Below are 17,332 nucleotides of genomic sequence, written 5' to 3'. Positions count from 1 at the left end.
ATTGATTTTTGTATCCTGCAACTTTAACTCATTTATTATTAGTTTTAGCAGTTTTTGGTGGAGTCTTCAGGGTTTTCTATATATTATTACGTCATCTGCAAATAGTGAAAGTTTTACTTCTTCCTTTCCAACTTGTATGCCTTTTATTTCTTTTTCTTACCTAATTTCTCTGGCTAAGACTTCTAATACTGTGTCGAATAAAAGTGGTGAAAGTGAGTATCTTTGTCTTGTTTCTGATCTTAGAAGAGAAGCTTTCAGCTTTTCACCCTTGAGTATGATGATAATTATGGGCTTGTCATCTATGACCTTCATTGTATTGAGATATGTTACTTTTGTACCCACTTTGTTTTGTCTTAAAGAGATGGTGAATTTTATGAAATTTTGTGTATGTGCTTGTATACAAATATATATAAATATATTCCTATCTTAATAATTTCTAGAACCTTCTTACATAATAGTAGTTTGATGAAATAGTGTTTAGTCACTTTAATATTTTCTTAGCTATACTCTCAGTTTGAGTTATTTTTTAAAATTGCTTTCAAACCATTTTTTGCATATACTAGTATTAGCATCAATATAAGTAATATCAATTTGACTTTTAATAGAACAGCCTGAGGAATGGCATTGTTGATGAAAATATTGTTCCAGAAGGTTATGATTTTGGTAAGTAAATTTCATAAGATAAATGTACAGTTAATCAGTATAAATTTGAAATGAATATTGTTGATGTCACTGTGGTATTTCATATTAATTTTCTCATAAAATTAAATATTTCTAATATATACACAAAAGCAAAATACTCTGCTGTATCATGTGTGTTGGTGATTCTCACATCTGTCAGTTTAATTTTGACTTATTTCTCCTTTACCCTACTGTCATTTCTAGCTGTTTCATTCAGAGTCTGATGAAGAGACAGGAACCACATAGTAATTTGAGAAGGGAAAGTATTTATGAAGAATTACTAAATATAACAGGGGATTAGAGTAACAAGGGATTGGCTAACAAAGAGTAAAGAGAACACTATAAAGAATGCAGGAATAGTATAGGGTTGGCCAAAAAGTTCATTTGAATCTTTCCATAACATCTTACGGAAAGATCTGAGTGAACTTTTTGGCCATCCCAACAGCTAGAAGAAACAGCCTTTACCCTAGGACTTAGGTGGAGTGCCCACAGAAGTGTGTCTGTCTCCTTCAGCACTGAGATCTAGAACTTGCTGGAGAGGGGATCGCTGTGGGTCACTCACTGGCAGGAAAGTCTCTGATGCCCTATTGGTAAAGCTTGTAAATTAGCCTGAAGGAACTTCTGGGAAATGGACCCATTAGGAAGTCTTGTGGAGAGTTGTCTGTAGAAGGCACCCCACTCTAACACCTCCTGAGCGATGTGTGGAGAGAATTTGCTGGCTCTTGGTGGTGCTAGCTGCTGTGTGCTGCTGGAGCCTAGTGCTGAAGAAATGTGTGTGCTGCACGACCTGGGCGCTGGAGAAGCCGTTTCTTCAGGGGCTGTTGGAGCACCGTGGCCCAGCAGGAGTCCGCCGAGTGAGCGCAGTAGTGCCCCGGAGCGCAGCTCCTTCCCCCGCAGTGTCTCCTGTGTCCTCTCCTGACGAGGAGTAGTGTTACGCTAACTGGTAAAGAAAAAAATATTTAAAGGATTGGCTAACAAAAAGTAAAGAGAACTCTAAAGAATGAGCCTGGAAGTCTAGGGTTCAGAGCAGGTAGGGAAGGGTAATCTGGAGGTTATAGCAGTAAATTGATAACTGACACAGTGGAGGGGAAAGGATGAATGAAAGATTTCTTTTTGTTTTTTGTTTTGTTTTTTATATAATGGGAAAGATAGATAGTAGCTTGTTAATAGCTTGTTAATAGGCTAGGATTGGGATGATCCTTAGAACATGGAAAGTGAGAGAGTGAAGTGTGATTATTATGTATTGATGCGGGTGAAAGAAGGTAGAATTGTGCTTTGCCACAGAGAGGAGCATGGTCAGTTTGTTTATAACAGAGAAGTCCTGATGTTGGGTGAACAAATAAATATGGTGATTGGAGTTAATGGGATTTATTTTTTCTTCTGAACTCTTTCTTTTTCTAAAAAATTAAGGCATTAGAGGTTTTTGGAGGGAGGAGGGGCTATGAGATCTCCATGTAGGAGAGTGAGAGAATGCTGGTAGAGCAGTGTTAGCAAAGTGTGGTTCAGATTAGCAGCGTTAGTATCGCTTGGAACCATGTTAGAAATATAAATTCTTGGGCCCATCCCAGGCATGCTTAATCAGAGCCTCTGAGAGTGAGGCTCAACAATCTTGTCTTTAACAAACTGTCCTGGTGATTCTGAGGAATGCTACAGTTTGAGAACCACTGGGTCAGAGTAGGGGTTGTCTAACTTTCTTTTTGCAAAGGGCCATGTAGTAGACATATATTTTACAGGTCATGAATATATAGTCTGTCACATGTTTTTCTGTTTCTTTTAAACAATACTTTAAAAGTGTAAAGATTATTTTTAGCTCACTTGCTATACAAAACAGGCTGTGGTATGGATCTGGCATATCCTTGGACTGAAAGAATGTTGTGTGATCAGTCAGCCACATTAAGTGTCTACTTGAGATTTATGACATTAATGTGAGACCAGTCACTTTGATTTTGTTTTTTTCCCCGATCACAGAATGAATGGTAGTTCCCTTAAGACATGAAGCTTTGGTATTGGATTACTAGAGGTGGTGTTAGTAGAATTGGATGTTTGAAACTGAGTTTATTGAGAGGTTGAGGATACTGGAATGATTAAGTCTAGTGGGTGAGGTGAGCGCAAAAGAATTTAAGGAACTGAGAGACTGTGGTACTGGAACAATCACTTGTATATTGAAATCACTCAGAAATTCCAGTTACCAGGAGCCAATCTGAGAAAGATGGGAGAGAGTGTAGCCTATGGATGGATTATTACAACCAGAGAGAGTATAGTAGCTGGCATAGTTTTCTATGTAACAAAAATTAAAGCTGGGGGAGAATAATAATTTTACTTTCCAAATACTGATACTATTGCTTTATACATACACTTTTTTAAGCTTTCTCTTTTAAATCCTTCTACTTAGGTACATGTAAATTTTTCTCATTTGTAACTGTATAATATTCTGTTGTATAGATGTACCATAGCAAATTTATCCTGTCTCCTATTGGTAAATATCTTTTTGTTCAATTCAAATTAAAAGTATTTTTGAATTCAGTGCTGTGCTTTAGGGATGGTTAAAACAAGAGGAATATATTATCTTTATATACACATTAACTTATGATTTAGTAGTTGATCTTTTTCTAGATTCTTCTATTACTAGTGTCCCTCTGCATTATTCTTATACTTTTTGGTGCTAAATGTAAAGGATTAAGAGAAATCTTAAATTATGGATTGAGCCAAGAAGGTTATCCTGGACAAGCTCTAATCTTTTCTCTTCTCGTTTTTCAAGTTAAAAGTGGGAAACAGATGGATACAGAGACACTGACCTGAAATCCAGGAATTACAGTTACATAATGAAAGTCAGTGGTTAAATAAAATATTTTTCCCCTTAGCATTTTTGATGTGCATTCATTCTTGAAACTATACTTTCATTAGAACTGTCTTGTTGGACTGTTTTGCCTTTTAGAGTGTGTTCCTGCTTCTTAGAGTTTTTTTTTTTTTTTTTGAGGGGGAGTTCAGTTAGCTTTAATTGTACTTGCAAAAAGCAGTATGGGTTATAGATAAAGGTAAAAGATTCCTCAAGACTAAGTGATAATTCATCTGATCAAGTTATAGCAGTATGGAAATCTGGAACCTGGAAAGGGTATAGAAGAAATGAAAATGAGCATTTTCAGCTTGATTCCTCTAGCACTTTGTGACTTGGAAAAAGAACTCAATATAATTTTTAAAAATTTATGTTATTTTTCAGTATTTCGCCCCATATCTGCTAATGCCAAACTTCAGATGAATCGCAGATCGGATTTTGACTTTTCTGCCCCCAAAATAGACCTGGGTGTTGAGTTACATGACATAACAATCGAACTTAATAAACCACAGGTGATTTTTTTAAATGAAATTTTAAATTGTAGGTTATAGTTTGTTAAAAGCAGAGCTAAGATTTTAAATGTTAAGATTCATAATGGTATATAGTAAACATTACCTTAAATAAGTTAGTAATTTAATTTTTATCTTTGACAATTAAACAAAAAAATCTTAAAAATTTAATTTTTTCATTCTTCAGTATTTCAGTTTTATGGAACTTCTTGAATCGGTTGATATGATGACGCAAAATCTACCATACAGGAAATTCAAACCTGAGGTACCTCTTCAATACCATGCCAAAGAATGGTAATATGCTTTAAATTTTTTAAATTGAAGTATAATTGCCATAATGATTGGATATTTGTACATAGTGAGAAAGGATCACCACAATAAGTCATTAACGACCAGTATCACACATAGTTAGTAAAACTATTTTTCTTGTTATGAGAACTTTTAATATCTCCTCTCTTAGCAACTTTTAAATATGCCATACAATATGATTAGCTATTGTCATTATATGCTGTACATTATATGCCCATAACTTATTTATACTGTAACTGGAAGTTTTTCGGACCTGCTTCACCCATTTTGCCCATCCCCCACCCACTGCTTTTGCCTCTCACCAGTCTGTTCTTTGTATCTATGAGCTCATTAAAAACAAACTTTATATAAGTGAATTCTACAGTATTTGTCTTTCTCTCACTTATTTTGCTTAGCATAATGCCCATCATTATTCATTCATATTGTAACAAATGCCAGGATTTTATTCCATTTTTATGGCTAAGTAACATTTGTGTGTGTGGGTGGATGGGTGTGTGTGAGTGTGTGTGTACACTTTATCCTTTCATCCATCTATGGACAGTTGATTGTTTCCATATCTTGGCTCTTGTAAACACTGCTGCAGTGAACATGCGGGTACATATATCTTTTTGAGTTAGTGTTTTCATTTTCTTCACATAAATACTCAGAAGTGGAATTGCTCAGTGAGATTTATTTTAGCACATTATTTATTGCCTAGGGAATTTTTGCAGATACTAATGTCTATGGCATTAATATGTCTTCAGTTGTATTAAAAAAATGACAGCATAAAAGTGAATTTCTTGACTTTTTAAGAATTTTAAGATACTCTCTTTAAAAGCTGATATAAGCTATATTATGATATTTGGCCTGAAACACTTGTAGTGGCTTTTGCTTATTGCACTAGTAAAATTGACTTATAAGATTCTTTATAATGAATTTACAACTGGAAATACTAGCAGTCTATTCATTTACTGTATTTTTGGAATTGCTAAAAAAAAATTCCAGTTTCTTTTTCAACCATGTCTTTTTTTAGTTTTCAAACTTTGGTATCAACACTCTGCCTGTTATAAATCTGAAAAAGTTATGGGAGTCTGTAAAGTGCAACCTGTTTTTAAAATTCAGAAGTAGTCTTTTTTTTAAGTTATTAAGGTCTTACCTAAGTTTTCAAAGTTGCAGTTACTTTTTCAGTTGAGTATTTTATTTACTATTCAGGTGGCTAAAGGGCTAGTTGCCAATTAATACTTTAATAGTTTTTTGGTAGAACTGTGTTGTAACAAAATTCTGTAATTTTGCTTATTTTCATTTAGGAAAAAGATAAGACAAAATATTGTGTTCTTAATTAACTACTAATAGGGTTGGTAAGAAGCAAGTGCTAGATAATATTTTCACAGTCTCTGTATTATGTATGTTGTTAAAACAGAAGTGATGTCAGTTATATTTCATACTGTTGATTTGAGAGTGTTTTTAAGGGGAGAGTTTTTGTTTTTATTTTTTAACTAGGTGGGCTTATGCTATACGTGGTATTCTTGAAGTAAACATTCGCCCCCGCTTACGGATGTGGTCCTGGAATCATATTAGAGAACATAGGCAAAAAATGAAGCAATATAAAGAACTGTATAAAAAAAAGCTAACAAGTAAGAAGCCATCTGGTGAACTTCTCAATTCTTTGGAGGTTAGCATTATAAAAATTTGTTGAATATTTTGTAATACTTAAGTCCTCAGTCTTTAGTGATTAACACTTCCTACTTATTTGTTCTAATTTTGACTCGCATTCTCTGTCTCTTTTACTTAGACTTTTTCATACTCCTTAACTTCAGTTGGATGATAGAAACTCTGGTGATCATTTGGAATTTGAGATTCTTCTCAATCTGGAGAGATTTGGGTTTATGAAAATAGTAACTTGAAGCCTCACATTATTATGACATTTATAAACCTCAGAGTCCTAGAAAGTATTTGCTACATTGATCTCAGTCTTCTCAGTGTTGGTTTCAAAGCCAAATTTCCAAGTTGATATATATACAAGCATTGCTTTTCAGAATTTAAGAGAAATATCATATTGATGGATGACTTATTTTCAATTTCCTATATTTTCTCTAGTGCAGCAGTTTGATAGAGCATATATGAAAATTATCTATATAAAGTTATGTAAACACATTTTATTTATATTTTTAGGCGTTGGAAAAGACTTTGGATGTGTTTAATATAACTATAGCAAGACAACAGGCGGAAGTTGAGGTAATTCCAGATTGTCCTTCAATTAGTAAAATAAATCTATAATTTATATAGAATTTATTGGTATTGTGCTGTATTATACTATTTCCTAAAAGGGGTTCAAATTTGCTTACTTGTATTATAAGAATTAATGGCAGAAAGTGAAGAGCAACTAAAGAACTTCTTGATGAGGGTGAAAGAGAGTGAAAACCTGGCTTGAAACTCAGCATTCAAAAGACTAAAACCATGGCATCCAGTCCCATCACTTCATGGCAAATAGATAGGGAAAAAGTGGAAACAGTGGCAGCTTTTATTTTCTTTGGCTCCAAAATCATCAGTGATGGTGACTGCAGCTACAAAATTAAAAGACATTTGCACTTTGGAAGAAAAGCTATGACAAACCTAGACAGCGTATTAAAAACCAGAGACATTAAGCTCTGCTGACAAAGGTTCATATAGTCAGAACTATGGTTTTCCCAGTAGTCATGTATGGATGTGAGAGTTGGACCGTAAAGAAGACTGAGCACCAGATAATTGATGCTTTCGAATTGTGGTGCTGGAGAAGACTCTTGAGAGTCCTTTGGAGAGCAAGGAGCTCAAACCAGATAATCCTAAAGGAAATCAACCCTGAATATTCATTGGAAGGATTGATGCTAAAACTCCAATACTTTGGCCACCTGAAGTGGAGAGCCAGCTCATTGGAAAAGACCCTGATTGATGCTGGGAAAGACTTGAGAGCAGGAGGAGAAAGGGGGCGACAAAGGATGAGATGTTTGGATGGCATCACTGACTCAGTGAACAAGAATTTGAGCAAACTCCAGGATGTGGTGAGGGACAGACAGGGAAGGCTGGCACGCTGTAGTCCATTGGGTCACAGAGTCGGACATGACTTAGTGTCTGAAGAAAAACACCATATTACAAGAAAATTTGATGTATTCTTTCGCCACATATATTTAAACCATCTATTTGCCACATCTATTCAAGACAGTTTCAGTGGGGAAAAAGTTCTTTCTCAGTGATTGGTCTTAAAGGTGAAAAGCCGATTTCCCCTCCCATTATTATTGCTTGTAAGACAGTGTGCTAAGTATCAGATAATTCTAAATTCTGATATTTGTCCAGTGTTACACTTACTATATTTTATTGTCAGTATGATTGTTGTTTATACTTATCCACTAAAGTAGATAAGTTTTGGAAATATCCTGTTTCTTTGAATTGCTAAATAAAAGATAATTTGTCATTTATTTGAAAATTTATTTATTTTAGGTGAAGAAAGCTGGATACAGAATTTTCAGAGAAGGAGCAGAAGAGTCAGAGGGTAATAAAGGATGGTTTAGCTGGATGTGGAATTGGTCAGAATCGCATAGTAAACAACAACTCGATGTTAAACCTGGAAGTACGTTCATTTCATTGTACAGTAGTGCAGTTAATCAAGCTGTGGTAGTGTCGCTAACCATCAAGTGTGAAATTAAGTTTTGTAGGAGGTTTTCTCTTTTATTACATAGACATTGAAAGTATATATATATATGATAAGTAATTCTTACTATAAGTAAAATTGCTAATAAAATTTTAAATGTATGTCAAATAAAAATCAAATAAAAATTTTAAAATCTGACTAATGCTTTCAGAAGAGCATTATGTCTAGAAGATTTAGTAAGTGTGTATAGCACAGTTATAAATAAAAGTTTCAAAAGAGTATAAACCACTGTAAATTTTCATTGAAATTATTTCTTGGAAAGATTTTTTACTTCCCAACCAAATGCTTAACATCTTAACTTCAGAGGCTTAGGGACTTAGGTTTATATCCTGGATATATCATTTATTAGCAATATGACCCTGGCAAATTTAAGCTCTCTTAAACTCAATTTTATCGACTTTAAAATGGGCAGACATGATATTAATACTTCATATTTTGTATGCTACTTATGTTGACTAGCATAATGCCATTAAGTACCTAATACGGGTAGCTATTTTGTGTGCTTAATACAAGCATTTAGAAATTTATATTGCTAAATTTATGTATTTAGTCATTTATATTTTAAAAAAATAAACCTAAAATTGCCAATGCCATCTTAGCATTTGTGAATATAATTTCTTAAAGGTATTATAAAAAAGAGTAAATTTACATTATTAAAAGCAGCTAAATTTGGATTTGGTTTTATCTTGTTACCTACCAGTTAATAACATAAAACATTCTTTATGATTTGTAGGTCTTGAAGAAATATTGACACCTAAAGAAAAAATTTTGCTGTATGAAGCAATTGGCTATAGTGAAACAGCAGTTGATCCAACCTTGCCAAAAACAGTAAAAATGTTTTGTTGCCTTATACCTGAGTATTTATTGATAGATTCACTTAATTTTAATCCTTTCAGAAATACATGTTACTGACATGTTTGGTGATCTTACTCTGAATCTGTAAATATTGCATTTGTTTTAGTTTCCGTAGTAGGAATAAAATTTTTAGTGTTATGTGGCTTTTTAAAAAAATTTATGTTATGTTTAATTTTAGTTTATGTTTAGTTTTAGTATTATGTGGTGATCCTTTAATATGTAAAGGTTTTTGAAGTATTTTTCTGGTTTTTGGAAGGAATAAATTGTATAAATAGTATTATAGATATATAATTTTTTTCATTTTCTTCCTGTTTATATTCTAGTTTGAAGCAATGAAGTTTTTTGTTCACTTGAAAAGTATGTCTATTATTCTAAGAGAACAACAACAAAAACCTGAACTACTAGATATTGTAGTGGAAGAATTTAGCACTTTGATTGTGCAAAGACCAGGAGCACAAGCACTTAAGTAAGTATTAATTTATTTTCTCTTATCTATAAGAAAAAAATTCATTGTAAGGTTGAATTGTAGATTAGAGTCATATGGTATTTTGTAAAGAATTAATTTATTCTTTTGTATTTTTAGGAACTTGGTGTTTTTCATTAATATATATATATTGTGATTATTAAAATAGCACATGTTCAATAGAAAACTTTATGCTGAGGAAACATGAAGGACATTAAAGAATAATACAAAAATGTCAGCAGTCACACTATTCAAGAAGAAATAGCATCACCAATTTTGTTTTTATCTGGGAATGTATTTTACCTTCTGTTTTAAAATTGCTTTATTGAGTTATAATTCATGTACCATACAATTCATCCATTAAATTGTATAATTTACTTTTTGTCACACTGTAATGTATACAGAATCCACATTGGTTTATTCAGCATTGTATGATAATTATCCTTACCTAATTTCAGAACATTTTAACACCCCAGAAAGGAAATGCTAATCCCCATTAGCAGTCCTTCCCCATTGCTCCTTCTTTTCAGTGCAAAATTGGTAAAAGCTAATTTACTTTCTGTTTCTAAGAATTTGTTTGTTGACTGTATTTCATATTAATTGAATCATATAATACATGGTCTTTTCTGTCAAGCTTCTTTTACTTAGCATGATATTTTCAAGGTTCATCCATGGTATAGCATGATTAGTACTTCACTCTTTTTTATTGCCTAATATTTCATTATATGAATATACCCCATTTTGTTTGCCTATTCATCAGATGATGGATATTTGGTTTATATCCTCTTTTGGCTGTTATGAATAATGCTGCTGTGAATATTAATGAGCAATATTTTATAAGGACAATTTTCAAATTTTCTTGGGTATTTACCCAAAAGTGGAATTGTTGCCTCAAATGGTAACTGTACTTAACATTTTGAGGAACTGTCAGACTGTTTTCCAAAGCAACTGCATCATTTTATATTCCTACCAACATTGTGTGAGGTCTCCACTTATCTACATCCTTTCCTACACTTCTCTGTCCTTTTTGATTATTGATTTTAGCCATCCTAATGAGTGTAAAGTGGTATCGCACTGTAGTTTTTACTTGCACTTCCCTGATGGCTAATGATGTTGAGCATCTTTTCATGTGTTTATTGGCTGTTTCTGTATAGTTATTTTTAGAACTATTAAATTCCTTTGCCCATTTTTTCTCTTTTAGTTTTTTAAAAACTTACATTGAGGTATAGTTAATTTACAATGTTGTGTTCATTTCTGCTCTACAGCAAAGTGACTCAGCTACACATGTATTCTTTTTCATATTCTTTTCTACTGTGATTTATCATAGTATACTATATATAGTTACCTGTGCCATACAGTAGGGCCCTCTTTTTTATCCATTCTCTATGTAATAGTTTGCATCTACTATTCCTAAACTCCCAATCCACCCCTCCCCCTCAACAACCACAAGTTTGAGTCTATTTCTATTTATAGACAAGTTCATTTGTGTCATATTTTAGATTCCACATATGTGATATCATATGGTACTTGTCTTTTCCTGAATTAACCTCATTTAGCATGATAATCTTTAGGTCCATTCATGTTGACAAATGGCATATGACATTGTCTGTTTTTTATGTCTAAGTAGTATTCCATCGTATATATGTACCACATCTTCTTTATCCAGTCATCTGTTTAATAGGTTTCCATGTCTTGGCTATTGTAAGTAGTGTTATATTGAACATTGAGGTATGTGTATCTTTTCAAATTACAGCTTTTTCTGGATGTATGCCCAGGAGTGGGATTGCAGAATCATGTGGCAACTCCACTTTTAGTTTTTTGATGCGTCTCCATATTGTTTTCCATAGTGGCTGTACCAACCTACATTCCTACCACCACTGTAGGAGGACGCTGTTTTCTCCACATACTTTTCAGCATTTTTTATTTGTAGATTTTCAGTGATGGCCACTCTGACCGGTGAGAGGTGGTACCTTATTGTAGTTTTGATTTGTGTTTCTCTAATAATTAGTGTTGTTATGCATTGGTTCATGTGCTGTTGGTCATCTGTATGTCTGTTTTTGGAGAAATGTCTATTTAGATCTTCTGCCTATTTTTTGATTGGGTTTTTATGCTCTTGTTATTATTGAGTTGTATTAGCTGTTGTATAGTTAGGAAATTAAGCCCTTGTCATTCACATCTTCGCAAATGTTTTCTCCCAGTCCTAGTTATCTTCTTGTTCTTTTATGGTTTCCTTTGCTGTACAAAAGCTTCTAAGTTTGATTAGGTCCCATTTGTGTATGTTACTTTTATTTGTATTGCCTTGGAAGATTGACCTAAGAAAGCATTCGTATGTTTTATATAAGAGAATGTTTTGCCTATCTCTCTTCTAGGACTTTTACGGTGTCATATCTTATGTTTAAGTCTTTAAGTCACTTTGAGTTTATTTTTGTGCATGGTGTGAGAGTATGTTCTAACTTCATTGATTTACATGCCACTGTCCAACTTTCCCAATACCACTTGCCAAGGATGCTCCTTTTTTCCGTGTGGTTAGAATAGTTACTTGAGATAATTTCTTTACTCTTACATTTGTTGAGTCTTATTTCATACCCTAGTATGTGGTCAGTCCTAGAGAATCTTCCACGTGCACTTGAAAAAAATGTGTCTTTGGATGTAAAGTCCTGAAAATATCAATTAAAAGTCTAATTGTTCTGTTTTATCATTTAGGATCTCTGTTGCCTTGTTGATTTCCTGTCTCAAAGATCTTTTCATTAATGTGAGTGGGGTGTTAAAATCTCCTACTATTACTGTATTCCCATCAATTTCTCCCTTTATGTCTGTTAGTATTTATGTGTTTGGGTTCTCCTGTGTTAGGTGCATGTATGTTGATGAGTGTAAAATCATCTTGTATTGATCCTTTTATCATTTTAGTATCCTTCTATGGCATTTGTTTTAAAGTTTATTTTGTCTAATAGAAGTATTGTGACCCCCACTTTCTTGTCATTTTCATTTGCATGGAATATCTTTTCCATCCTCTCATTTTTGATCTGTGTGGGTCTTTTGCCCTAAAGTGGGTCTCTTGTAGGTAGCATATTGTAGGCTGTTTGTTTTATTCAGTCTGCCACTCTTTTGTTGGAGCATTTAGGCCATTGATGTTTAAGGTAATTATTGATAGACATGTATTTATGTTATACTGTGTGGATCACAATAAACTGGAAAATTCTTCAAGAGATGGGAATACTATACCACCTGACCTGCCTCTTGAGAAACCTGTGTGCTGGTCAAGAAGCAATGGTTAGAACTGGATATGGAACAACAGACTGGTTTCAAATAGGAAAAGGAGTACGTCAAGGCTGTATATTGTCACTCTGCTTATTTAACTTATATGCAGAGTACATCATGAGAAACTCTGGGCTGGAGGAGGCACAAGCCGGAATCAAGATTGCCGGGAGAAATATCAATAACCTCAGGTATGCAGATGACACCACCCTTATGGCAGAAAGTGAAGAACTAAAGAGCCTCTTGATGAATGAAAGTGAAAGAGGAGAGTGAAAAAGTTGGCTTAAAGCTCAACATTCAGAAAACTAAGATTATGGCATTTGGTCCCATCACTTCATGGCAAATAGATGGGAAACGGTGGAAATAGTGGCTGACTTTATTTTTCTGGGCTCCAAAATCACTGTGGATGGTGATTGCAGCCATGAAATTAAAAGATGCTTACTCCTTGGAAGGAAAGTTATGACTGACCTAGACAGCATATTAAAAAGCAGAGACATTACTTTGCTAACAAAGGTCCGTCTAGTCAAGGCCATGGTTTTTCCACTGGTCATGTATGAGTGAGAGTTGGACTATAAAGAAAGATGAGCACTGAAGAATTGATGCTTTTGAACTGTGGTGTTGGAGAAGACTCTTGAGAATCCCTTGGACTGCAAGGAGATCCAACCAGTCCATCCTAAAGGAGATCAGTCCTGGGTGTTCATTGGAAGGACTGATGTTGAAGCTGAAACTCCAGTACTTTGGCCACCTCATGCGAAGAGTTGTCTCATTGGAAAAGACCCTGATGCTGGGAGAGATTGAGGGCAGAAGGAGAAGGGGACGACAGAGGATGAGATGGTTGGATGGCATCACTGACTCAATGGACATGGGTTTGGGTGGACTCCAGGAGTTGGTGATGGACAGGGAGGCCTGGCGTGCTGCGATTCATGGGGTCGCACAGAGTCAGACACGACTGAGCAACTGAACTGAACTGAAACCTTGTTTCCTGTTGATGGTATATTTCTTCTTCTTCTTTTGGCCACACCACGTGACTTACGGGATCTTAGTTCCCTCAACACAGATCGAACCCCAGTCCTTGGCAGTACTGGAGAGTGCACAGTTCTAGCCATTGGACCACCAGGGAATCCTCCCATTTTTCTCTTTTGTGGTTTGATGATTTCCTTTTATGTTTATGTTTTCTTTTTTTGGTTTTAGTCAATCTGTTGTGTGCATTTGATTTGAGATTGCCTTGTTTTTCAAGTATGTTAACTGCTTCTTATATCTACTTGCTTTAGATTGATAGTCATATAGGCTAACACACATTCTAAAAAAAGAAAAAAAAATCTACCTTCTACCTTTTCTTGCTCTTCTTCCCCACATTTTATGTTTTTGATGTCCTTTTTTTTTAAAAACATCTTTATGTTTATCCTTTTACTGTTCCATTGGGGTTATCATTGTTTTCATGAAATTGTTTTGTTTTGGTTTTTACATAAAAAATGTACTAGCTTATTTACGTGATTTGCTTTACAGTTGTGATTTTTCTCTTTCCCGTACATTCTTATTTAGAAAAGATTTTCAATGTTTCTTTTAAGGTGGGTTTAGTATTGCTGTATTCTCTTTATTTTTTGCTTATCTGAGAAATTCTTTTTGTCTCCTATTCTGACCTTGCTAGTCAGAGTATTCTAGGTTGCATATTTTCCCCTTTTTTGATTTTGAATAATGTGTTGCCATCCCTTCTGGCCAACAACATTTCTGTAGAAAAATCAGCTGATAGTCTTATGGGGTTTCCCTTGTAGTTAACTTTTTGTTTTTCTCTTGGTACTTTTAGAATCCTCTCTTTAACTTTTGCCATTTTTATTATAATACGTCTTGGTATAGTTCTGTTTGGGTGTATCTTGTTTGGGACTTTCTGTGCTTCCTGTACCTGCATTTCTATTTTCTTCTTTATGTTTGGAAAGTTTTCAGCCCCATAATTTCAGTTGGCTTTCATCTGGTGTTCTGATTGGGTGATTTACTAAATTCTATCTGCCAGATCGCTTATCCTTCTAAATTATTCATTTTGCTCTTCATTGCCTTTAGCTCACTTTCCGTCTCGGTAAATGAGTTTTCTACTTTTTCTTGCCTCCCCTTTTATAGTTTTTATTTTGTTTTTTATAACACTCTGCATTTCTATTAATAGCCTTAATTACTTAAGTATTTTTATCTTATTTTATATTTAATTTTATCTTTCGAACTTGGTGTCTGTTAGACTGAAGAGGTCTGTGTCATTGTTCTTTCAGGGGAATTCTCTTGATCTTTTTACTGGGAGTCATTCTGCTTCTTCATTTTACTTATACTTCTCTTACCATGTAAAGTTAGGAGAAACTACTATCTTCTGTGATCTTTGAGGGCTTTTTGTATGTGGGCGCATTCTTGTGTTGCTTGGGTGGGGTTAATAGTACATTTGGCGCAAGGGCTGTTTTAGTACAGGCGTCTGCTGCCTCTAACCTCAGCGTGTCCTGGCTGTTCGCCCCTTGGTAGGCGATGTGTGCGTGTAGTGCACACCATGTACATCATGTGTACATCATGTGTACATGTGCACACCATGTACATCGTGTGTACATGATGTGCCCCTTCCTGGGGCTCTTGGTGGCAGTGGCAGCTCGTGATGCCTCCAGAGCCCGCCATGGCGCTGGAGGTGGCTCGTGGCCGCTCCTGGAACCTACAAGGGTGGCAGTGGCAGCTCGAGATTGCTCCTGGAGTCCACGAGGGCAGCAGCAGCAGCGGCTTGTCATCTCTCCTGGAGCCTTCAGTGCCTCCTTTTAAGGACCAGTGATCCCATTCATGAGGGCTCTGCCCTAATGACCTAATCACTACCCAAAGGCCCTGCATCTAAATAACATCACATTAGACATTAGAATTTCAGCAAATGAACTTTGAGGCCCCAGATATTCATATCACAGCAGCTTTTGTTAGTCCCCTGGCTCCAGTGGGACACGCCAGGAATATGGCCCACTGTCCCTATAGTTACTGCTTTGCTAGGGAATGGGGATGATGGACAGTTAAGCAGAAATGCCAGAGGGCTACCTTTCTGAAATTCAGCTGTCTTTTGCTTAACTTTTCCCTGGTTGCTCTAAGTTTTTTTTTTTTTTTAATTAAATTCCAGACTTGCTAAAAAGTTGATTTTAGGAGTTTTTGCTAGGTTAATGTTTATTTCAGTGGGGGAACTTGATTATTTGAGCACCGTTTCCTGCCACTTTGAGTGACAGTACTCGTACATTAACTTGTTTTTTGAAGCCTGTATTATTTTAGAGCAGTTTGAGGTTTATAACAAAATTGAGAGGGAGGTGTAGACATTTCTCATATAAATCTTGTTCCTACTCATAAATACCCCCATATCAACTCCACTTAGCAGAATGGTACATTTTTACTAAAACTGAACATACACTGACATAGTTATCCAAAGTCCATAGTTTACATCATGATTCATTTTTGTTTTATATTCTGTGGTACGAACAAATACAGAATGACAAGTGTCCATTATTACACTATCACACATAGTATTTTCACTGTTCTAAAAATTCTGTTTTGTGTATTTATTCCTTACCTACCCCCCCAACTACAGTTTTCCTGTGTTCATAGTTTTGCCCTTTGCAGAATGTCCAATAGCTGAAATACAATGTGTAGTCTCTTCATATTGACTTCTTTCATTTAGTGATATGCATTTATGCTTCCTGTATGTCTTCATGAGTTGTTAACCCATTGTTTTTATTGTCTGGATGTACCACAGTTCATCCATTCACCTACTGAAGGACATTTTGGTTGCATCTACATTTTGACAGTATGAATAAAAGTGCTATAAACAGCTGTGTACAGGTTTTATATGAACATAAGTTTTCATCTCCTTTGGGTAAACAACAAGGAGCTGATTGCTGGTTCACATGGTAACAGTGGGCTTCCCAGGTGGTACTAGTGGTAAAGAACCTGCCTGCCAGTGCAGGAGACCCAGGTTCAATCCCTGAGTTAGGGAGAGTCCCTGGAGGAGGGCCTGGCAATTTACTCCAGTATTCTTGCCTGGAGAATCCCGTGGACAGAGGACCCTCATGGGCTACAGTCCCTAGCATCGCAAGGAGTCGGACACGACTAAAGCAACTTAACACGCACACCTATGTGGTAACAATATGCTTAATTGTGTAAGGAACCACCAAACTTTTTCCACAGTTACTATACCATTTTGAATTCCTAAGAGCATCGTATGATTGTTCCTATTGCTCCACCTGTATCTTCGTTATTACTTGGTGTTGTCATATGCCAGGTTTTGGCTTTTGTAATAAGTATGTAGTGGTATGTCAGTATTATTTGAATTTGTGTTTCTGCAAATGATATGATGTAGAGCATCTTTTCATAAACTTTTTGTCAGTCTTTTTTAAATTGTATTGTGTACGTTTTGTTCTTATTGAGTTTTATGTGTTCTTTGTGTATTTCAGACAATAGGTCCTTACCAGATGTGTTGTTTTCAAATATTTTTTCTTCCTCTCTACATTGCTGTTTTTTCTTCCTCTTAACATTGCTGTTTGTTGTTCAGTCACTAAGTTTTGTCTAACTCTTTTAATCCCATGAACTGCAGCACTACTATCCTACGATGTTCTGAAGTTTGCTCACATTCATGTCCATTTAGTCGGTGATGCCATTCAACTGCATCGTCTGTCTCCTCCTCTCCTGCCCTCAATCTTTCCAGTATCAGGGTCTTTACAGTGAGTCGGCTCCTCACGTCAGGTCGTCAAAATATTGGAGCTTCAACTTCAGCA

General features: G+C 35.2%; 1 protein-coding gene across 3 annotated transcripts in view; it reads left to right on the top strand.

Moving 5' to 3' along the window:
- The window catches only part of VPS13A (vacuolar protein sorting 13 homolog A), a 278,381-nt gene that overhangs the window by 37,946 nt on the left and 223,103 nt on the right, over positions 1–17,332 (top strand). For all 3 annotated transcript variants that reach the window (XM_043486532.1, XM_043486531.1, XM_043486533.1), the window contains exons 10-17: positions 606–663; positions 3,899–4,026; positions 4,211–4,317; positions 5,812–5,983; positions 6,484–6,546; positions 7,786–7,915; positions 8,730–8,824; positions 9,175–9,317. In XM_043486532.1, coding sequence (XP_043342467.1) covers positions 606–663; positions 3,899–4,026; positions 4,211–4,317; positions 5,812–5,983; positions 6,484–6,546; positions 7,786–7,915; positions 8,730–8,824; positions 9,175–9,317 — 896 coding nt within the window. The remainder of the gene's footprint in view (positions 1–605; positions 664–3,898; positions 4,027–4,210; positions 4,318–5,811; positions 5,984–6,483; positions 6,547–7,785; positions 7,916–8,729; positions 8,825–9,174; positions 9,318–17,332) is intronic.

The sequence above is a fragment of the Cervus canadensis genome, chromosome 14, assembly GCF_019320065.1.
Source record: "Cervus canadensis isolate Bull #8, Minnesota chromosome 14, ASM1932006v1, whole genome shotgun sequence".
Taxonomy (NCBI): Eukaryota; Metazoa; Chordata; class Mammalia; order Artiodactyla; family Cervidae; genus Cervus; species Cervus canadensis.
This window is presented reverse-complemented; position numbering and strand designations above follow the sequence as displayed.